The 24,659-nt window shown below is 39.6% G+C and overlaps 2 protein-coding genes across 3 annotated transcripts; both read right to left on the reverse strand.

Annotated features, from left to right (window-relative positions):
* Nucleotides 1-3,324: 3,324 nt before the first annotated feature.
* ora3.1 (olfactory receptor class A related 3, tandem duplicate 1) lies at nucleotides 3,325-6,104 on the reverse strand (the record flags this gene model as incomplete). Its single annotated transcript, XM_080026520.1, has 4 exons — nucleotides 3,325-3,537; nucleotides 3,777-4,022; nucleotides 5,331-5,591; nucleotides 5,841-6,104. The coding sequence occupies 4 exons, from the start codon at nucleotides 6,102-6,104 to the stop codon at nucleotides 3,325-3,327; spliced, it is 984 nt and encodes a 327-aa protein (XP_079882646.1).
* A 2,560-nt stretch (nucleotides 6,105-8,664) lies between these two features.
* On the reverse strand, nucleotides 8,665-18,467 carry LOC307249004 (von Willebrand factor A domain-containing protein 1-like). 2 transcript variants are annotated; one of them, XM_080025593.1, is made up of 6 exons: nucleotides 18,150-18,467; nucleotides 13,223-13,762; nucleotides 12,755-13,033; nucleotides 12,227-12,502; nucleotides 11,686-11,970; nucleotides 8,665-11,564 (listed from the first exon to the last, which is right to left on the reverse strand). In XM_080025593.1, exons 1-6 carry the CDS (start codon nucleotides 18,235-18,237, stop codon nucleotides 11,545-11,547), a joined length of 1,488 nt encoding a protein of 495 aa, XP_079881719.1. In that variant the 5' UTR covers nucleotides 18,238-18,467; the 3' UTR covers nucleotides 8,665-11,544. The 2 variants fall into 2 exon arrangements, with proteins under 2 accessions (XP_079881719.1, XP_079881718.1); XM_080025592.1 differs by having other exon boundaries at nucleotides 11,686-11,973.
* Nucleotides 18,468-24,659: the final 6,192 nt, after the last annotated feature.

Below are 24,659 nucleotides of genomic sequence, written 5' to 3' on the forward strand. Positions count from 1 at the left end.
TTTCTTTACATTAAGGCCTAAGCCCTACATGTGCCAGAAAGCCAATGTGTTACTGTTGCACATATTTACCTATATGTTATATCAGCGTACAGCCTAATCAGAAAAACTGACTCAAAAACATATTTAAAAAGAAAACTGTCCATAAATAATAATACAACATATAAATGATATTTGCATACATTTTTTAATATAGGCTACAGTAGGCCTATATTAAATGTTCAATCTTTGTGCCATGCCATTTTCGATTCAGACCTGGCCTACTTTACAATTGATTATGCTTTTTGTGAACTACATTTGTCTTGATTTTAGATACAGTTTGGCCAGTGGCAAATGTATGCTATCTGAACCAAAGAATCCAACTTAAATTCATCTAATGCCTTTATCTTTCTTTTGAAAGCATGGCAAACAATGCTACGTATAGGAAGAGATTCTACACACAGAATGTTTGAAGCTTATGTTAACTACCTGGCTCTAATTATAGTCAGAGTTTACATATCCAATATATTAACTGTGCTGTGTATTTTGCAAATGCTAGAAATGACAATGAAATAGACCCTTTATTCTCTGAATTTCCCTCACAACAGTGGCATTAAACCTGCAGTGTGTAGAATTGTGGGTTTTATTTCCTAGCAGATTTTGTAGAAAGTAATTATAATATCCATAAGTACATTTAATTTAGAGCATAATAGCTGAAAAAATTTTTTTGAATTATTTTTTTTCCCTTAGAAAGGGTCTCATATATGTCCATATTTCTGCATATTTTGGACTAAGGCCTAGTGCCGCCATCTTGAAAGTGTCATAGTTGGAATGTGATCAGGTGCATTGTTTAAAATTTAGAATTGTTCTTGTCCTTGAAGGCCACTGTAGCTTCTGTTATTATTCTAAAGGGGTCGGGGTTACCCAGGGAGCGTTGCATTCTAGAACTTTGTAGAACTTTCTTGATGATGTCATATTACACACTGCACCTTTAAAGGTGCAGTGTGTAATATGACATCATCAAGAAAGTCTACAAAGTTATAGAATGCAACACTCCCTGGGTAACCCCACCCCTTTTGAATAATAACAGTGCTACAGTGGCCTTCAAGGCTACAGTTTTTTTCAGCAATTATGCACTAAATTAAATGTACTTATGGATATTATAATCACTTTCTACAAAATCTGCTAGGAAATAAAACCCAAAATTCTACACTGCAGGTTTAACAGAAGCTACAGTGGCCTTCAAGGACAAGAACAATTCTAAATTTTAAACAATGCACCTGATGACGTTCCAACTATGACACTTTCAAGATGGCGGCACTAGGCCTTGGTCCAAAATATGCAGAAATATGGACATATATGAGACCCTTTCTAAGGGAAAAAAAAATCAAAAAACTTTGTTAAGCTATTATGCACTAAATCAAATGTACTTATGGATATTATAATTACTTTCTACAAAATCTGCTAGGAAATAAAACCCAAAATTCTACACACTGCAGGTTTAAGTGTTACAGCAAGACAACAAAATGATTCGTCCTGGATTAAACATATTTGATTACAGAAGGAGGTGGGAAGCCAATTTAGGCAACATTTGACTACAAGAGGATGAAGTCAAGCAATCCCTGTATGTATTACTTGGTTTATTGTGTTCACAACTTTTTTGTTTGTGGTGTTTGATTTCAAAATATTAATCTCGGGTACTATAAAAAAAATATGATCAAGATGCGTTGTTGTATTCCGCTATGTAATTAAGCAGTGCTTATGTAAGATTATTTCAAGCAATAATTGCCTCATCCCAGGAGAAAGACTTGGCAAAACAATCACTACCAAGGGAGTATGAATGGCTGACTAACAGGAGAAAAAATGCTGCATCAGTGGGACTGGCTCCGCTCCGTCTGTCGCCTTTAGAGGTTGCATAAAATAATTGTTTAAATCTGTGTTATCTGCAGTTAATGGTATATCTGATGTTCTAATACCAGCTATTGTTATTAAGCTATGACTTTAGAACTAACTACTGCAAATAGATGAACATATTGTTGGTCCGTAGCAAATATGCATTGCGATAGCAGAGTTAAATGATTACTGTAAATGTAATGGGAACATGATCTTCTGAATACAATGCATGCGACCCAAAGCTGTTGCTGTGTGGTCGTTTGGGCGTGAAATTTGCAGTTGGTCTGTAATGAAGAAGGGGCATAGAAAATGCCTGCCTCTGTTGCGTGCCCACTCTCAAGGCATCAACATACAGTATTAGATTAAATTTACCTTGACTCTGGTTAGCAAACCAGAAACCTTCTGTGCAACTAACGTATTTCTATGTCGGTGCTTGCATGTATAAAACACCATAAGGACCATTACATTGAAAGTCTTCTTTCCCTTTGACTCTCACATGCTTGTCACAGAGAAAAAGCAAAGTAAGTCACCATGCACAGGATGATGTCATGTCAGAGGTCCTTGGTGTGAACGTTGCTTCTTTGCACTCTTGGTATTTTCTGGTATCCTGGAAAACGTCATCCATATGGTGAGATAAAAACAGATTTTTTTTTTTATTGTTTTACGTCAATTGAGCTGAATGTTATGGCAGTGATTGTTCTCTGTTTATACTCCTAAGTGTTGCAGTCAGCAGTTGAGAGTCCTGGGCTTGGATGTGTCTCTGTCTCCGGGCTGGTGCTGGGTCTTCATTGTGTCGAGCTGTGGGCTGCTAGGTGACTATAGCACTGCGCAACTCTAAGGCAATCCCAGTTTTGGCATTTAGCACTAATGTTGACAGCAACACTGTGGAGCTGATGGTGATGGTCAGCTGCACCACCAGGCCACTGCTGGGACCCAAAAACACAAATAATTCAAATTGTGGCCTATAACACTGCTGTCTTATTTATTTTATTTTGTGTGTTAAATGCTAAATCAGAGTTACTATTAACTTTAATACAAATGTAGATTTCTGTTGATACACTTCAAGGGATCCTTTTATACCACTGTTTTACAGGGTAACAATCACAGTTCATTTTGCTTTCAATTTACATCCATTCGACACTGAACATTCTATGACTAAGTGTTAAACCCAGATATTGGCAGGCAAACTAATGGAAACTTATTGTGCATCACTGTATAATAAAGACATAAGTCCTGTCTGCAAAAGATTCTACTTTATTGGGATATGTAGCACAAATCCTTGTCACCTTAATGACTTTTTAATCCTTTGCCTTTCAGTTGAGTCCACGAGTCGAGCTCCGATCACACAATAGTATGTGGATGTTTATAGAGAGAAACATCATAATATGTTCTTACATCCATACACCTCCTGCCAAATAAAGGCATTATTGTGTGTGCAGTCAGCCTGTGGCTTTGTCAGTTAGAGAGCATAGACTTGATGAAAGAACGCAGCCGCCGGTGGCCAACTGCCAGAACAGCTGGTGACATGGCAATGAAGATAATGTTAGCAAAACGAGCAATAACCAGGAGAAATTCCGCCGAGGGGCCTCTGTTGTAGTTGAAGTAGTTGACTGAGATAATGCTGGTTCCCCAAGATGCAATGAAGAGCATGATGAGAGCGAGAATCACCTGAAAAACAGACAACACAAAGAATTGGGGAAGTGTAACCCGGATCAGATATTTAGATTTGATGAAATATGTTCAACTTGACTCCAATAAAAATGTGTTTGTGTGTTCCAATAATTAATTGCCAGATGACAGGTCTGTAGATTAAACATATAAATGAACCCATCCACTACTGATCTACATGATGAACATGGCCCCAGTGAGTTCTTTACAAGCACAGAGTCTCCTCTCCTCTTCCTCACCTTGGCTGCCCGTCGCTCAGCAGGCACCCGTTTTATGACAGGTGCATCTTTCTTGGAAGTCCGCGTCCCACGATGGGTGTGCAGTGTGTAAAGGGAGGCCAGGTTGGTGAGGGCCATTAGGATTATGGGGATTGTTTCATGGATCACCATAGATGTAGTGGCATAGGCCAGGCCACTGTAGCTGGAGGGAAAGTTCCACACACAACCCAGCAGGGGGCGCGTTGTGCTACTCACCAGCATTAGGGTCTGTGAAGAATAGAGGAGGATTGAGAAGCAAAGTCAGACCATGGAGGAAAGAGTGTGGCTCATAGAGATGTATTCTCTCCTCAGGAAATCTACTTTTGACACTCATTATTTTAACACTTATCAGTTCGAACTAAGGCAAACCTTAAATGCAGGACTTTCTTAAAGATGCTGTGTGTAATATCTGAATATTAAGTGGCATCTAGAGGTAAAAGTTCCATAATTCAAGGCTTGCTTGATAACCCCTCCCTTTTCAAATAATTACAGAAGCTATGGTGGCCTTCAAGGACAAGAAGTTACTAAAGAGGGCATCATCCAACACTGGCTCAAGTATTTCCACAATATAAAGTGATGAGGTGAAGATGTATTTAATAAATTATTATTATTATTATTATTATTATTATTATTATTATTATTATTATTATTATTATTATTATTATTATTATTATTATTATTATTATTATTATTATTATTATTATTATTATTATTATTATTATTATTATTATTAATAATAATAATATTAGCACTTTGAACAGTAAGTTGGGTTGAACAAGTGTATATCCTATCTAATCTAACAATGTTTGTTCCGTAATAAAACATTGATGTTTAGTTTCAGTGATGTATGTCATTTGTACAGACTGACCGTGAATATTATAACTCATGAGGAGTTACTACATTATTTATTTTTTCATAGGTAACCTTCCATTATGAACTTATTCTTGGCCATGGATTATAATGAACAGTATAGCAGAGGTCAAGAAAGGTCACTATGTATACTTTTGTTTTATATATTCATTCTATGCTGTGTAAAGCAAATGATATTAAGACGATCTGTCTTCATAGAAAGACTGTTTAAAGAAAATTAACAGTTTTTAAAAATGCTTTTAAAAAATTGTTCATGTTATACTTCTAATTTGCTCATCAAAGACCATTTCTCTAAACTTTAAAGGACCATAACAGTTTATTTGCCAGTTTTAACTCTTTAACACAATGTAACATTTTAACTGATGGTCCACATGCCATACAGATTCAGATCTTCGGATAGATGTTTCTTATTGTTCCACGCACAAATTGCTTTCAAGATAGATAGATATTCAAAATGCAAATAAGAGATTTACTTTAGTTGCCTAATTCAACATTGTCTGCACTATTTTTGGTAAATTTTACAAAATCAGTGTGTGTTATTGGAGCTTACTCCTGGACTGCCCTTAATTACCTCATAAAAAAATATTTAATAAAGCCAATGTAACAAAACTAAGTGCAAACTTGGCGTTTACTGTGATGGGTTACACAATAAAAGCAGGCTCTCACCTCTGTGCTGTTCTTGTTTCCATTAGTGGAAAAGATATGTGCGGGAATTGAGTAAATCAGGTTGAGAAGCCAAATGAGGCCCATAATCAGCAGTAGGGTCTTTGGAGCCTTAGGCCTGTGAAGGCTCCCGATAGTAGGAGCCACACGCCTCAATGTTTGAAGGTGGAATGCACTGAGGAAGAATGTTGACCAAACGTTGACCGATCGCAGCCACACCCAGATACCCATGAGGAACTGACACCACACTTTAGATGTGTACAGCTGTAAAAGAAAGATTCTGATGCATAATGTAGAACATTTACTCACAATCATCCTGTACTTACACTCTGGTCTCTTTCTCTAGCCTAACAGCCAGCCTGTCTTAACAGCTACTTTATGCCAACACACACCACCCAGACAAAAATCTTCCTGTCAAAAATCTAATTTTGGCATAGATAACCAATAAAAGAAAAGTTAGTGAATTAACAAAAGGGTGACTTAAAAACAATACAGATCTTAAATAGCACGTACCTCCATTCCAATGTCTGAGATGACAAGTAGTGTGTTCCTCAACACAGACACTAGCAGGTTGGACAGTGCCATGTTGATGATAATGATGTCTGAGTTACGTCCCCCACCCCTGTCCATTATTACACCCTTACCAATCACCACAATCACTGTGGCATTACCCAGGATGCCCAGTATCACCAGGATCAGGTAAAAGGCAGTTTGTGTGGGGGACACAGAGACACGAAGTCCCATCCCCACAAGCTCTGTCTCCGTACCCTCCTCCATGGGGCCTTCCATCCTGGCCATTGTCTCAATAACCTTGTCTTCAATGCAGTTTTAATCGCTGATATTAAGTCTTAAATCACGCTGCATCCTCAGTTTAATGTATGTCAGATGAATATAATTCAGCTTCCACCCTACAGCATGCTGCCACCAAGTTATGCATCAGTGTTCTCGCTGAGCTTTGCAGGTGCAGTCAAACTAACTTAAGACACTCCTTCTTGGGGCCAAGGGAAAGTGATCCAACCTGTGTCATCACAACAAAAAACTGACAGCAGGCCTGCCCTTGTGCTTACATCTTGTAAAACATTTCCTGTGAGGCCTTCAGAAAGCTTAAAAGCAACACTATGTTTTAGGCCTTGGGGAGATTGAGGTGCAGGTTAATAAGACACAAGAGATTAATCAGCTTCCCTGAATGAATTGTGCTTTCTTTGCAACTTTATGTTACGCCCTCATCCTACATAATTTTTGTTTGTGTGCATGTATGTTTTTGCTTGTGGTCTGGTTTTATGCAAAGTAACAATAATAATTATGGCAATTTAAGATTTGATTTTATATCATCAGGCCACCCTGGCAACAGGGGCATCATGCAAGACAAATTTCTGGGGGGTGGGGGCACACGAGAGAAAAGATGGGGTCCTTCACCAGAATAATTCTGGAAAAAAACATCAGTATGCAAATTGTTTCAACATTGTAATCTTTCACTCTGTCTAATGGTAAATACTCAATCCTTATTTTGAGTTTGATGTCAATATTTTCTCGCTGTTATGGTTACTGAAAATAACACTCACTTATTCACTCACTTCTACACACAGTAGCCTATATAGTTTTGGTAAATCACACCTATAATGAAAACTGGTTTCTGCTACAAGTCATAACTTGGTAGCAGCCGCTTAACAACTGTACTAGAGACAGATGACCACTAGCTTTTGCTAATGTTATTAAGGCTATTAGCCAAATATCTTGCTAAGAAAAACAAGCCCTTATTGATCAAATTCTGGTCAAGTGTGTAGCCTTAATTGCATTTCATTTTCACATGTTTTAGAAGGAGTTTGGTGCTAACCATCTCCTCCTGCATTGAAGCGGAGAGGTGTGTGAGAGTGTGTAGTCTACCTGCTTTTGCAAAACAACTTTTGGAATCATCCAATACTATAGAGAAATACTATACTATACATAGCCTACTTTTTCAGGTATAATAACTAGAGGTGGGCATAGATTAATTTTTTTAATCTAGATTAATCTAGATTAATTTTGAAATTAATCTAGATTAATCTAGATTAAAATGGCTCATTTGAATTCATTCATAATATGTGTGTGCTCCCTAAATAATGACTCAAAGTAAGTCTTTGAGAACGTGTTTCTCAAGCCAGGTGGCGCATCAGACCAGGGGCTCATCTCCTGTTTCCAACATGCATCACAAACTGCTTGAGGAAGCTGTTCTACTATGATAATTGGTGATGAAAATAAATAATGTTCAACAAGATGTACTTGTGTTTACAAACTGTTTATTCAGTTAAACATGAACTTTGAACTGTAGGCCATAAGAGGTAACGATGAATTGTTTAGGGCTGCAACTAACGATTATTTCAATAATCGATTAATCGGTTGATTATTTTTTCGATTAATCGATGAATCGGATAAAAAAAATAAACATTTGTAAATGCTGCATCTTTATTCAAAAACTGAACATTACTTCAAATTCACAGTGCACACTGAAGTGTCAAAACACCAGGTTATTGCTCCAACGTCCCGGAACTATTAAAAGTAATATTAAATGATAAAAAATTAATAATAAACTTAACTGGGATAACACAAAAAAAAACATACAATGTATGATATACATTTATACAGTATAAGGGATGTCCATGGTAAACCAGTCAACCGATAATATTTTTAACCGGTAAATACTAACGGTTAAAAAAATTAAATCATCTTAATTTCTCTCAGGAGAGTTAATTTGTATTGATATTGATACCATTTTCAAGACTCCTTAACGATCCAAGTCTTTATTGATATCAAAATTGATAATTTTCTATTATTTTGTTGAAATAGAACTTGTATTATTGCTTTAATTGCTGATATGATCATAGCTCTAGATAGGACATTAAACAGGTCATAATTCCATTCCATCTTTACTATCTATTTTATCTTGCTGGGAAAACAAGTTTCGCCAAAATCTCAAATTTCTTTTTTTTTGTGTTGCATTTGAACACATCAATCATATTACTGAGCCGGCCTGAACACATCACAGTTGACATGTTTGCTACTTTTTTTAAGCTAACTAGCTTTATATCCTTCCGATTTTAACATGGATTTAAAATCTGGATCACTATTTTTAACTGACGGGACTTTCTACACCGTTCGGTTGTATGATTACTGCCGCTGCATTGAATGACTGTTGATGCGCCGATGCCGATTCTCCGAGCACGTCTGCACACCGTCTGCAGCAGCAGCTGACAGTTTTTTTGGACTAGACGGATACTGAGTTGATGGAGTTTTTTTTAACCCAAAGAAAGCAAAGGTACAACACTTTTATATAGGCCTGCAGTCCAGTGTTAGATATGACCAAAATACAAGCTGTGGCCGCTCACACTATAGCTTTCCTGCACGTGAAGCGAGCCTTCACGTGCGGAAGGGGGTTCACCCCGACGGCGAACAGCATCTCCCCTGAGCCGAACAGGAGGTGGAATTAAGAGATTAACGGCGATATTTTTTTTATCGCCCGATAAGAGTCTGGCGTTAACGCAGCCGTTAACGCCGTTATCGGCCCACCACTAATAATAACCCATACCATAACTAAGAATATGTTACACTTATATTATAGATAATTGCAACTACATACACAACATAGTAACATATTAAGATAGCATTCCAACAATTAATTTGGGCAAAATTAGGCCAATAAATGTTTTTCACTGCATAATTAAAACAAGCTCCCAATAGGGGCACATGAAGGGGTTGCAAGTTGCGAAAGGAAATTTATTTTAAATTGAGTAAATAAATAGTAAGGTCAGTCTCATCCATTTAGTCCTGTCAACATCCTTGTCCGATTACAACTAACAGCCACTAGATGGCCTCATAAACAACCAAATACCAGACCACACCTACGTGAATAACACATTTATAATGGTATTTTTGGAATGATTTATCTATAATTTCAAGATATCAAATTATTATGAAATTATATATATATTTAATACAAATCTTATTTATTTTTTCATATAATTTGCGTGTAGAAACATTTGACCAGAAAAAACAAGTTCAGCAACATACAAAAGCAAAACAAATAATGATCAAATATACATATTAACAGCACATATACTCCAGACAAAGGAATTCAAATTACCATAAGTGCCTGGCACTTACAACGGAGGTCATTGTCGGATATGAGGCTGTTTATCCGTTGAGTAGTCTCACAGAACTGTGTCCTGGACAGCTGCATTGAGAACAGCCTGGGGATTCCCAAAACTCATGTCCATAAAGTTGGAAAAAAAGAAAGAATGTTCAGCAGTTCATCATAAAGCTGTTGGATTTTCTCCTTAAGGTCAACTACCTGGATACTAGCACAAATGTTGACTTGGAGGAAGTCAATGCATTCACGAGACAACTTGTCTGTCTTTAGACTTAATTTTATAAGCACCACATCCTCACTATGATTTATCGTTGACAGCATTGCAGAAACACCAGGGATTTGACTCTGTACTGCCAGTGTGGCCTCTGATGCAAAAACCACTGAGTGAAACCAAGAGGAAAACTGATCCGACTTATCTGTTCAGAATATTATTTTTTGTCCTGACTCATTCACAATGATCTTCAACATCCAAACATTTCAAATTTTTTTAAAACGATTTTATAAACAACTGAGAGAGACCTACTATAAAAGCAGAAAGTTGATGATAAAAGAATTCCAAATATAACCAGTAAGGCCTATAACTTTGCAATGATGACACTATAAAAACCTTTCTTTAAACCGCGATCAGTGCACGAGAAATAAAATATTTTGCACTGTATTTGTTCTTTGTTTTTTATCATCTCTTAAATGCAGTTTCTAATGCCTAATCTTGATATATTTTCTTTGCTTTTACTATCTCCTAAATGGAATTTCTCCCCCGGAAGGATTGCCACCTTGTTGTGGTCTGGGGGCTTGAGTGCCTCAATGACCCCAAGAGCTATACCGACAGGAGCTTAGGCTCCTGGTAGGGTCACCCAAGTCGGTCAGGTCGAGGGATAGAGGTCTGACAAAGTGCAATCCACTGGTCCTCCAGGTTGGGGGTTGGGCACAGGGCTAACAACCCAGTCCCGTAGAAAAAATATTGTTACGGAAACAGCAACAAAGGAAAAAAACACTACTGTGTACAATGGGCCTCCAGAGTTGCTCGCCCAAAACAGACAGGAGTGGAGATCCTTTGTTGCTGCCCTACATGCCACTAGGCATAAAGGGCAGTAAGTAAGTAAGTAAGTAAATGGAATTTCTAATGTCTAATCTTGATGTATTTTATGCCCCTGTAAAGCACTTTGAATTGCCTTGTGTCTGAATTGTGCTTTATAGATACATTTGACTTGCAAAGTCTATGTGTAACACGACTTTGCCATATGAATACATTTAAATAATTTTCACACATAAACTCTGCATTTAGGCTTTAAGTTCCAATGGAGTTATCCGCATCGGTCACAGCGAGAGCTATGCGTAACTAAAGAAAAACATTAACATGAGTCCTCTAACCTGGCATTCCATGCTTTTTCAGCTTTAAGCTAAAATTAAAGTAGTTCATATGACAACATGTATGTAACATCTAGTGTTGGAAGAAGTAGAAGTATTGTAGTTCCAGACCACTGAATTGATGCAAAAACAAAAGGCATTACAGCTCGATAGGCTAGTTTAGTTTTCCAGGTCCCAGTTTATCAGGGCACTAGAAATCATAGTTTTAGCACTGCTAATTACAATAAAACATTTATTTGGTTTATATCGCAATATATATACTGTATGTCTTGATTACAGGTATTATTACAGGATTTAAAACTAGTGATACAACTCATTTAACACCTGATTTCGACATCAGCTCAGCTAGGAAAATAAATACAAAGTTTTGACTTTATGTACTGGCGAGATAAAAGGACATTTTCATATAATTTCAAGTGGATAAATCTGTAATTATGTAAGATACACTTTAAGAGTAGGCTGACATTACAGATTGTCAATAGATTGTCATAGTAATAAATAATAATTGTCGATAACACTAACACTAGCTGATATGTTTGAACAAATGATGTAAGGATCGTTGGCTTGGGTTACATGATGAAGCCTTATCTGTCATTTTAATTTATTACTAAATTAAAAGTTTAACTTAAGAAATAATGAACAGCAGTTTATCTAGTGCATCCACCACATACAATGGTTCAAAGAGCGTTTTTGCTCCAGCTGCCTGATTGTTGCAGCATCTGGTTGTTAACCCCGCTGACTGGAATCTATCACAGAGAAGAGAAACAGGAAATTACACTTCCTTCAATGAACCAAATCAGCCATATATGAACTTAATTGCAGGTATTAGGGGGAAAAGAGCAGATTATAAAATTCAGCTCAGCCAACCTGTGTGCCGCTCCGCAGTGCAACATATCCCGTCACCTCGGCCAGAGCTGTAGACCGGGGACATGCACACTCGACTGCTCGGTGCAAGGTGTTTGAGCCGCACTGATCGAGAGGTAGGCGGCAGGTAGATGGAGGAGACGGCTTGCTTTGAGGAGGTGCTGGGGGAGTTTTCTCTTTCCCAGCTCAACCAGTAGCCTTTGATGCCTTCCTGGTGGACCTGCCACCCTACCTGCACCTCCTGACGCTCCACTGAGGTCAGCTGAAGGTCGGCCAGGGCTGGCAGGGCTGCTGCAGGAATAAAAACAAAGATAAAAGCAAGGGGAAAGATTTAAACTGCCTGATCAACCGAAGCTGATGAAGCCTAAAATACATGATTCACAAAAAGAGCTCTAAAGGTCATCTTTCAATTAAGAGGGAATAAGCAGAAAAAATTCAATGCGTTCAACCAAAGACAACAAATTTATCTGGAAGAGCAAATTAAAGGCAAAACCTCACACTTATATACAAAGACAAAGAATTAACATGCAAACTGAAAATGTACCCTCTTGAGTGCACGCCCTGACAGACATTGCTCTTTCTTTTCCATTCATATGCAGAGCGCTGACTGTGACCAGGTACTGGGTGCCTGCTTCCAGGCCGGTCAGTAAGGTTGAGTTCTGCTGGTTGTGAAATGTCACCGTGCTGACGGGTCCGCTTGGAATAGCTCCATACTCCACCGTATATCTCTGGACTCTAGTCCGCTGCACGGGACCCCAGCTCACCTGGATCTGATGAGGGCCAGAGTCTGACACGGAGACCACCGCCGGGCTCAAAACATCTGAGTGGAGATAAGGCAGAAGTGGTGGACATCAAATAAAGGTTCATTGGAATGTATTTTTGGTCTAATCAAAGTTTGCCTCACACAGTTTGAAACAAGTCAGGTTATGTGTGTTGATGCTTTTTTGTTGTTGTTGCAAATTAAATAATAATATACTTGATACAAACTTTAAATGTGCAGACAGTAAAACAATAGGCTCCCTTGTGGTATGGGTCTCTGTCCAGAAACAAGGCAACATCAAGTCTCTCTTACCAGGAAGTGTGGTGAAGTTTACAGAGAGTGTGTTAAACAGCCTCTGGTTGGACTCTGGGCTAAGGGAAGCTGTGTAGGTAGTATCAGGCTGCAGGTTGGTCAGCTCCACCCAGCTGGAGTCACCTGGAAGAGTGCGTTTGGTCTGCGGGTGCGTTTTCAACACAGAGCTATGCACAAGTTCGTAGTAACCGCTGCTTGCGCTCAGAACAGGGCGCCACTGCAGCACAGCACTGTGGGAAGTCAAGTGAACCACACGCAGCCGTTCTGCATGAATGATTTCTATAGATAAGACGAGACGTGGGGAAAGAAATAGAGATTCTGTTATTAAAATAAGTTATGTTGTCATGGAGCTACCAGTGCCTCATACTTCAAACACACCCAGGCCCATGAACACACACACACACACACACACACACACACACACACACACACACACACACACACACACACACACACTGAGACACGTACTGATGATGGCATCCCTCAGGTCTTCTGTGATGATTTCAATGTTATCTATGTCAACAGGGTAGAGGTGAGACTCCAACGGTGGTGTCACTGCACGTTTTAACACCTGGTAGTTGCCATGGGCAGTAGACACGGCTAACACAGACACTCCCTGTGCCTTCAGCTCAGACATGGCCCCATCCACGTCTCCAGGCTGCACGCCGTCTGTCAGCCACAACAGCACCTTTGGCACACTCCCCTCAGTCTCGGTCAGAAGCCGCTGGGCCATTCGCAAAGCCACCTTGGTGTTGGTGTCTCCCTGCAGCTGGCTGACGTGCTGCAGGTCTTTCTGCAGACTCTCTTGAGTGTTGTGGACGTCCAGGCCAAACTCCAGGTTAGGTTGTGTTCCCACCTGCAGCAGCCCGACCCTCACATGCCCGAGGCCCAACGAGAAGGGGCGAACCAGCTCGGAGGCGAAGAGCAACAGGCGCGAGAACTCGTAGTTTGACACGCTCCCCGAAGAGTCCAGCAGAAGGAGAATGTCCCCTTCACAGCAGTTCAACACTGTGGAGAAAAAAAGGGGGAAGGTCACTTCAGTATTTTACTTGGCTTGATTGACTAATTTATTTTATCAAACAACATTCAAACTTTTTTTTCTTATTATTTTGGGCCACTTGGGGGCCAGTATTAGTACACAGCCCAGGTTCTGTAAACGGGCATGTTGCTAAATACGGTGAGCCCCCTTTGTTTGTATACCACCTGTTTACATACTGTACATACCTGTTTACAGAGCCTAGGCTGTGTAATAAGAATAGCTAGCTCCACCTTTATTACGAATATATTGGTAACAGCATTTTTTTTTTTTTTCATAAAACATGCTGACAAATCAAGTCCTGATCAGCTGATCCTTTATCCGCAAGGAGGTACACAGTACATTCCCCAGTGTTAAATATGCAGTGTCAAACTCCATTAACTCTATCTGAGTTAATATAACAACAGCTGGAGTAGAATGCCTCCTAGTGTTGGTGTCAATTTCGGTAGTTAAAAACGGGGTGTAGAAAGTACTCTATAAAGCTTTAAATAACACTATACAGTGTATTTTTAACTCTATTTTGAGTTAATTTAACTCTAAAATTTTAACACTTTGAAAAGAGTTAATTTAACTCCAATTCTGAGTGGGACCAAATACACTCGGAAATAGTGTTAAATTGAACTCTTTTAGTGTTATTTTAACACTTCAAAATGTACTGTGTATCTGAAACTGTTGGCGGTGATGAACTTCCCAGTGTGACTACGTTAACATCTCAGTCACATAAAAAGGTGGGCACACAGATTTAAGGTATTTTAGATAACACTGATTTTATTAATGTCACAGATGCCATTGCTGTCCTTCGGGAAGCATTAATATAAAGAATGAAAGGTAATACCAGGCAGGTATATAAGGTGTGCATCCATGAACCCTGAAATCCTCAGAACAATCTGCTCTGACTGTATGAAAAACATGTCATAAAATATTGCATTGAGACTACTTTAAACAGAGCCACAGCAGTGGATCCAGAGAGTTGGTCACAGGAGTCGATTTATCATATGAAACCACAGTGAGATTTACAATGTCAGATAAATAAATAAAAAAGCAGTGCAGACAGAAAAAGAAAAATGACGCATAACTCAGCATTTCCTGCTTCAATTAACAAATGCTGCCCGCTTAGCTCGTGCTCTAGTTTGTTGGTTTTTAGTTGAAGAATTTCCACTCAAGAGAATCATTTTCCTTACAAGCACCATCCTGCACTATCAGATGTGTGTCCAATACATTTGGTGACTCACTCATCCGTTCCTTCATGGAAACCACTGAGTGTTTCATTATTATGCTGCTCACTACTGTATATGACCTTATGAACATTTTGGACCTGATGATTATATTATCCCCTGTTATCACTGACTCATACAGTGGCATTAGTTCTCTCAATAATTTGGATTGAAAATCAGATTAAATCATATGTGGAAATTCCACACGCGTAGAGTCATTCTTAAAGTAATAGCCCCCTATATTGTACACATCTGCTTTATGCTTCACTTATATACCCATATACTTCAAGTTCATACGTCTCTCTTTTCCTTTTGCAGCTCCTCCGCAGATCAAACCCATTATTTTACTGCTGCAACAACAACAGTCCCTAATCATTAAATGTCTAGAGGGAAGCAGAAAATAGAAGTGGCAGGGAAATGAACAGCCAGAGAGGAAATGAGGGAGAAAGAGGTGTGAGCCAACATCTTAATGAAATACAGATAACTTACAAAGATCACAAGGTAAGCGAAGCTACCAAGGAAAGGCAGAAGCTTTAACCTCTGTGGACACAAGTCCACACTTATGCAATCTGAGACAGAGAAACGAGTTGGAAAGATGAGAGGAGCTGGTTTGATTACAGCTGTTGATGGAGACGTTGAGGAATTGCTCCATCTTTGCATTCCTCAGAGGGAAAGTACGTGTAAATATGTAGTGAGACAGGGAGAGATTTGAGCTTGTCATCTGCCATTTATTTAGTTTCAGGCCGCGCCAAAGCCATATGCCACCTTGCAAAGCTGCACTGACATAAATAAATGGTAATTCTTCCTGTGAAGTTCACTGAGTACACGATCAACATCAAACTGACAGACGTTGGACTTTCCCGTCTGTGTTGGAAATAATTCAGTGCAGGCTACTAAACTCTTGATCAAAAACATTATACACCTATGTTGCATGTTGCTATATGCTGCCCTTTTTGAGCGTTTACAGATTTGTCTGCAGCAATGTCTACTGCGAATTAATTAAAAAAATTCCACACGTTCTATATTGCCTTTTTTTGGGTGGGGGAGACTTCTCACTTCTAACAAAAATATTTACTTTTAATTAGCTGTGGCCATCTGTAAGTACCACAGCTTTCTCTATGCCAATGTCAGCATTTAGGACAAAGCTTCCTATTGTCCCTAAAACGTACAACAATGGAACGCCCAACAGTTAACCTGCATTTCTGAGATAATGTGGAGAACCTTAGTTTAGCAAAGCATGGACCTGCACCAGTTTTTATCTCTGATCTCCTCAGCCTGATCCTGCTGATCAATCACTATTATAGGCCTACTTTAAACACTTAAAGGGACAGGCTGTGGAATTGTTTGTCTCTATCCTCCCTCAAGCAATATCTTTAAAACCAATTCCAAAGGAATGGTTTGATAGTTTGTATTATTTTTGATGAGCATTAGATAAGAATATTGATACAACTCTCATGTGTCTAAAGGCCAATTATGAATCATCCTTAACATCACTAAACATAAAACAGTGAATTGACTTCACCCTCTGTACAAGCTAAACAAACAAGATACAGCATGCTGGTCAGTGAGCTTTAGAGATGCTGGGAGTTGGATTAGACTATAATCCTGTTTCCAGTCTTAATGCTATAGTCTATTCTGCTGGCTGTAGATTACGATATACCAGGCATCAGAGACGTACTAATCTTTGTCATCTAAGTCTCACCTAATCTTGGCAAGTGAGTGAAAGGGCAATTTCCTTAAATGCAAAATGTCTCACTCAAAATTATTTTCTTTAGCTGTTTGAACCACTGTATGATTATCTTTGTGGACTTGAAGGAAGAGCAACACTAAATTGCTGCTTTACAGAAATATTAAAATATTTTTGAACAGACCAGCAATGGTGGACACACTGTTTATTTGGATTTGCCTGAACAAACAGCTTAATGCGAGTTTTGGTAGTCATTTCTGCAGTTGTGTCATTATTGGGAAAATATGACATTTTCCAAAGCTTGTTATAGTTAATACACCCTGATAAACATTTTTTCCATAGGAAAACCACTTCAGTCCTGATCAGCCAAATGGCTTCTTTCTCCAGTCAAACATATGGAAAATCTAATATCCAGATTATTTACTACAACAGAAGTGGCAATAACGCTTCCATTTTATTTGTATTACAAGCAAAATTCCAGAAGTCCAAAAGTATTATCAGCTAAATGAACTTAAAGTATCAAAGTAAAGTAGGCCTACTCATTCTGCAGAAAAGCCCCCCGTTAGTACTCTTTACTTTATCAAAGATTGGATTGTTATTATAGATGCATTAATGTGTAATTAGCATTTTAATGTTAGTTTGTGAGATTATGTAAAGTTTATTTACTTGATAAAGCATACTGTTGGGTAGCTTAATCAATAACACTGCATCATATTTTATACAGTGATCAAGTGTTTTGTAGACCTATGTCAAATCCTAATCTGACAAGTAGTCTACTACAAAGGTGTCAGGTGAAATGAAGTGGAGAGGAAGCAAGTAGCATTACATTAAACAGAACAGCACAGAGTAATGTAGTCCTATATGCACTGTAAATATGTCATCCAAAAAAGATAAATAGCCGAAATTACTTTTCTGATTGTAGCTTTCAGCAGTGGTCATTTATAGATGAATTATTGTTTCAGATCATTATATAGATTGGATCATTAAATTGTGACACACCCATTACGAGCCCTGAATCAAAAATAATGAAACACTGCGGCGCAACATTAGATCATCCATGTGACAACTTGCCTAAACCAGTCTGCCTGTGGCTACATATTAAAAAGTGATTTCTAACCAGCAATGCTTTATGCCACCCTGTGGCGTGCTGCGCGTTGACTCAGCAAACATTAATTAACAGCAATAGGCTATATAAATATTTTACTCAGCAGTACGGAAGAAAGTTTGTTTGAGGAAAAGCACGTTTTTTTATTTTCTTCTGAAGGTTAACCTGCAGTCAGCCTAAATTCCACTTGTGAAAATCAAACGTAGGCTAATCTAACCTCGAAGAAGGAAACCTGTCATCTCTGTGTTTGTCTACCAGCTGTCTGTAGCCCTAATGTTTCTTGCTGCAGTCGCCCACCTGTGCCTGTTCTATTTCATACCTGGGTTGTAGGCTAGCTCTTGTTATTAACTCACCTATGGCAGGTAGGCCTACATCAAGTTGCATGTTGCTCCGCTGCAACGTCGCCAATAGAAAAACACAAAGCAGTAAAAAGCCCGCCATCCTCTCTAAGCAGCATTCAAAAATGTATTAATTAGTTCAATTGATAACTGACTGCACAGTCTGGGTATAACCAACATCGGCTCCTCTTTCACGGGGTCCCATCGCACAGATCACTGTCAGTAGTCATCCAATATTCTTTTATTGTGCACCTCTGGCGCCTGTTCCGCTTTTTTCCACCGCACGTGTCTAAACTTTTCTTCAGCAGCAGACACCTGCGTCATCATGCACACTCCTCATTCAGTCCAGTCTTGTCTGCGATCTTTTCTGGTCCGCTCACCTGTTTAACTCTTTAGTCCAGGTTACTCCTCCTTCTCTGGGCGCTCTTATCAGGAAATTAAATCTGTCACTTTTTGCTTGAGTTTAGTCTATGATGGGACTTCTAAGAACAGAAACTTTTGTTTGATGATTGCTTTCCCCCCACTTCTCCCTGAACTCCAATTTTGCCCAGTCCAGGAGTCATTACAAAAGGCACTGGAACAAGTGGACACCCATGTAAAAGACTGTCCCAGAGGAACCAAAACTGTCTCATCCTCCTCAGCATGCCAGGGCTACATGTTGCTTCAAGAACAATGATCTCATGTATCCCATTGATGTGTGCTGTAGGAACTGATCTGATCAGCATTGTCTCTAGGAGGAGACTATACCTTGAAGCCCCTCAGGTTGACACACAACTGGACCCCACTTTGGGAAACAGTAACAGGGCAATGGCAAGCAGCAGCAAAGAACCCCTTCAACCAGTCCATTAGACAGGATTACAGTAAATACCACAGCTGCCTGCCACCTTTCAGAGAGATAACTTGGATCAAGAGCTATCACATCCACCTAACCCTCAATCCCCTGTGTTTGCCAACCATAGATAGTATATAAAAGGTGCCAACAGATAAAGACCGACATCTGTCCCAAGACCGAGTGTCTGTTTCTTCACTGGAAATATTATGGATGATCTGAATATACTTGCATGGCCAGCGTATTTCATTTTATTTTTTAACATTCACATCTTTCAGAGAGATGGTGTGATGAAAGCTGGTACAGCAGAAGGAAGAGGTTTTAAAAAGGGCATGTTTTGATGTTGCCCTTTTCAGATGAGATACAGAACATGTTCTCATCACTAGTCAGTTGGTTCTTGTGCACAAAACATCTGTTTGTGGGTTCGTGAATCATGAAGTCTTCTTTGAGATTTTCTTCTAATTTTGGTTAAAGACCATAATACGACTGTGACACCTCTAATACATCAGATACTTCATAATTAAACTGAAAACACACACACGCACACGCACACGCACACACACACACACACACACACACACACATAAAGGAACATAGGTTTTGAATCAAATTAGAATCTAGCATTCTGGTATCCTTGAACATTACCTAATTTTGAAGTTTTATGAGAGGTATTTATCTATTTTCCAGTACGTTGTCACCACTTTGCTGCATATATCTGAACTTCTATCAGATAGATTCTAGTGAAATACAGACACTTATGGTCCCAAGAGGATGGCCCCTAGTCTACTGTGCCTTTGGTAGTCCCTTGACTTTTTATCTATAGCGCCATCAGCATGCTGACTTTTCAGGTTGAAAAGTGAAATATCGCGATAACTACCGACTGGGTTGTCATGAACTTTGTCACCGACATTCATATTCCCCTCAGGATGAATTGAAGTAACTTTGCTGATAATGTTTCTTATAGCGGCACCAGTTTGTCAAAATGTAAATGTGTTGATTAGTATTCAGAGTACATAGCCTACTGTATAGCATAGGCATGTAGTTTGGATTTTGGGACACAGCTTTACAGTTTCCCAGCTCTAGGCTCTGCTAAACACAGACCTTTTCAGATAAAGCAAATTCTGCCACATCCTGCTTCACTGTGTAATGAAGTGTTCCTCTCCATCAGTGGCAATTTTCTCTTGTAATTCTCGTTGTAGTACTTTAAAAGCATTTGGGACTCGTACTGCCACTTAAAAGAGATTTTTTTATATAGTTATAAAATGAATCAGGAATTAACTCCCACTGTAGCACCCCAGCTTTTATGTGTGTGTGTGTGTGTGTGTGTGTGTGTGTGTGTGTGTGTGTGTGTGTGTGTGTGTCTGTGTGTGGTTGTGTGTCCATATTCATGTGTTCATGCAGCTAACCCAATTAAAAGACTGTGTAAGCAGAATTATAAATTCCCTCTGTGCATGCAGCATGAAGACGCACATGATTACCAAATTACTCGCACTTTGTTCTTCACAGTGTACAAAGAAATCATGGCCTGCTTGTACACAAAGCAGGGAGATGTGCTATTAAAAATCCATTTCATGAACAACATGTTGATGGGCTCCGCCTCTGCTGAGGAGTCCTGCTGATTAACTCCCTGATTAATGTTCTGTCAGCTCTCTGCCTCTGCTGAACAAATTAACAGGATGTGTTATCACAACATCACAGTGATACAGTAATATTGACCACACAGGGCAGGAATTAAGTGGCAGCCGGTTTCCCCTTTAAGCCTGAATGCTTTCGTATTGAAGGGCAATCTTTAACAGCCCCAGTTTTTCTAAGGCTTAATGTTAGTGGCAGAGAAAGTCCTGAAAGACTGCTTAGAAGCAAAAAGGACTCCTTTGTACAAGCAGCTGAATCCAAATACACGGCGCACTTACAGGTATTGATTAGAGGCATTGACTCAAAGGAAAGATTAATAAGGATGGAGCCTTCCTTCCTTCCGTATCTGAACTTATCCACTGTCTGGTGCGTGTCTGGGCCTGCGGCTTTTACCAGCCCTACATTTGAGACAAGAAACTGGAATTTCCAATGAAGAAGAGTTTGGCAAAGGAAGCTGTCTCCTTAGGGTTGCATGGATACACATGTATACAAGGGTAATATGTGAGTTTTTGTGAGCTTGGGCATGTAGGAATGTGTACGTGTGAGTTTGTGTGTGTGTGTGTGTAAAAAAAAAGAGCCAAACGGTGCAACGTTTAGGCCATGTAGTCTGTAATTCTGGGATACATTTATGGATTTTTTTCCACAAGAGAATGTTAAAGAAGCAAATGTTTTTCTATGCATTGCAACTTATTGTAGACAGATGTAACAACCTTCTACTCATAAGTCATCATTTGGGAAAATGTGACAACACACTGTTACGGTTACGATGCTGGACCCAAGAGCAGACAGAGGCGAAGTAGGATTTAAATAAAAAGGTTTATTTAACGAGGTGGGGAGCAGGTGGTGAATGGGGAAGCCAGGGGTAGTGCAGCAGGTAGGTAGACTGGAGGTAGTGATCCGGGTAACTGCAGGCAGAGGAAAACACAAGTAAGAAGGAATCACAAAAACTACACAAGAAACAAGAAGAGCGAGTACTATCAACTGGAGCCAGGCGTGAATAGTTACCACTGTAGGGAATGATAACGATCTGGCGACGACAGCAGGGAAACCAGGAGTAGATGTAGGTGAGTTGATTGGTGATGAGAACCAGGTGTGGAGACAGACAGGGGGGAGTGGCAGAAGGAGGAGGAGGAGGAGGAGGAGGAAACACGCACAGCAGCCAGCTGTGATCACGACACACACCTTGCTATTGCTTTTTCAAAATGGACATTTAAGAAAGACTAACACCATTGATAGGAATGTGTTTCACAGCAGAGTCATTATCTGTACCAAATTTTATGACGATCCATCCAACAGTTGTTGAGTTATTTTAGTCCTATAACCAAAGAAGTTGATTGACTGAATCAAGTCACTACACAGTAAATTTTGAAGTGTTAAAATAACACTAAAAGAGTTAAATTTAACACTATTTCCGAGTGTATTTGGTCCCACTCAGAATTGGAGTTAAATTAACTCTTTTCAAAGTGTTAAAATTTTTGAGTTAAATTAACTCAAAATAGAGTTAAAAATACACTGTATAGTGTTATTTAAAGCTTTATAGAGTACTTTCTACACCCCGTTTTTAACTACCGAAATTGACACCAACACTAGGAGGCATTCTACTCCAGCTGTTGTTATATTAACTCAGATAGAGTTAATGGAGTTTGACACTGCATATTTAACACTGGGGAATTTACTGTGTAGCTAGGCTAAAAAAGGGACCGTACAAGAACAAATATTGGATTGTGAGGAGCTGTGGAGGAACAGAACTACTGTAGAAGAAAGGAGAGAATGCAATATGTTATTTAAGGCTTTTGTAACTTTTCCCACTATAAGCGTTGTGAGGTGCTCACCAAACAATGATTAATAAAACATACATGCGGTGTTGTAGATTGTTACAAAAGTTGACACTGAGTAAAAATCTAATCAACAGTTTGAGAGTGCACTCTTTAAAGAGATGAGTCCATTGGAATGAATACAACTTTTCATGTTGGTCTAGAGAGAGCCCTAACCTTCAGCTGCCTCATAAAACACAGAGAAGCACTCCATGAATTTCGGTTTTGGCTCCATGCGAAGGCTGCAGACCTTTTGCCAAGTAGTTACTCTGACAGAGTACTTGGGAAGCATACTCGAATATCACTCATCCGTTCACGTGGATGCTGCTTTGTTCCGCTGGAGTGTAACAACAAATTATGTCCAGTTTCTGACTCTGTGCCTATCTATCAATTTTAATGTCTGCCCATCACAAGTCTAATCCGATAGTACAACTGTCATTATGAGGAAAGATGATAGGGCTTTTGGGAAAGGATACAGAAAGTAAAGACTGTAACAAAGACATAGAGGTCAAAACTGTAGTTAGGCCAGTACTTAGTAGCGCAAAATAGCTCCCCTCTGATGCAATATCTGGAAAATGAGGAGCCTGGAAAAAAAGCAGCAGAGAGAAAAGTACCTGCAATATTGAGGTGAACCTCGGCATGCTGCACATACTTTGCCATGACCTTTGTTGAAAGCTGCAAGGGGTGATACAAGAGTTTTTAGTGTCATTTATTGATTGATTTCTATTTTCTTTAGCCATGGTATTTGTTTTTTGGTGTTTCTATGTTTAGAACAACATTTGAAACACACAATGACACTTACTGAAAATCGTTTGTCAGCAGCACTTTCTTTGATTTGTGTGTTTGAGTAGCAGAAAGTGCGCCCTGTTGTTTCAGTCCAGATGACTAACATTCTTAGCCTGGCTCCGCCCGCCTACCTACTTCCGCTCAGTTTTTATTTCACTTCAGTAGTCAGTCTGGGGGTGCGGTGTGTTCATGGAATTCTGCTCGTCCAGACTTTTGGCGGTCCAATCAGCGAACAGAGCGAGTGGCTGAGAACGATGACGTCGAAGTCGCGCTCCAGTTTCAGTTGAATGCTGCGTTCCTTTATACTCGGAAATCGGAAATTTCCGACTTGGTAGTTCCGAGTTCCGACCTGTCTGTGTTCCAGTGCATCTGCTCGGGAAAGTATGGACGTCTACAACCTTTCTCATCCAAATAACTAAACGTTAGGCTCTAGCAAGTTACCGTTGCCAGGTACGGTAGATCCATAGACTACAATATGTAGTGAAGTCGGACATTTCCGAGTTCCCTGTACAACTGAAACGCACCGTCAGAAGCCGGCTCATGACCAAGCCCCAACCTCAGCGATTTTTACCGGCATCCAATAAGGAAGTGACCTACAACTGTAGTAACCAGAAAGTGCCACTGGGGGTGGCGCCAAGACGAGCAGTTTTTCTTTGACTCACTTGTTAGATAGGCCGTTTTCAAAGTCTTATTAAACCTATTTACAGCCTGGGCCACAAAACCATTTTAGTCTGTATGTTTAGGTCATATCTCCATGACAACACTGAGGGGGGTGAATTTTTTTGGCCCATGCTAGTTTTTATTCTTTTAGAGGTTAAAATGTATTGGCGCGATCTCTTGAGTGACAGCTCTCCGCCCGTTGTCCCTCACTTTGCCTCGGAGGTATACGTCAGCTATCTCCCTCCCCCCGACGTGACGTCGATTCCCCTTTTCGGCAAGAGGAGTGAGGTGGAGTAAAAATCTCACAAGATGGCGACGCGCACAAACCAGGATTATTGGATGCCGTGTGAATAACTGAGGTCAGCCCGGATGCTACATCCATATTATTTACTATCTATGCTTATGACATACGTCTGACCAAACGTGATGCGATTGGTTGGCTAATCCAGAGTGGCACTGGGCAGATCCAATAATTTTAAACTTCAACAGACACCCGCCTCCAAGTGAGTGAACGTTTGCCAATTACAGCAGTTCCAGACCTTCTATACAAATGAAATGAAGTACGATGGTCTGGTAAGCACCAGGCTATAACATTCTTACACTGTTATGAAATACTGAAACTCACATTCTTTACTAATGGGACAAGTGTAGTGACATGACCTAGTTGCCAGTGAGAGTAACACTGGCACTCTGTTTTCTTGTGAAACTCTGGTTTATAAATAAAGATTGTGCTGTTTTGGTCGCAGTTAGGATATTTCTCCGGTCTGCACTTGCGGCTGTATAGCCAGGCCTTGAAAATACAAC

The sequence above is a fragment of the Ammodytes marinus genome (genome assembly GCF_949987685.1).
Source record: "Ammodytes marinus genome assembly, chromosome: 4".
Taxonomy (NCBI): domain Eukaryota; kingdom Metazoa; phylum Chordata; class Actinopteri; order Uranoscopiformes; family Ammodytidae; genus Ammodytes; species Ammodytes marinus.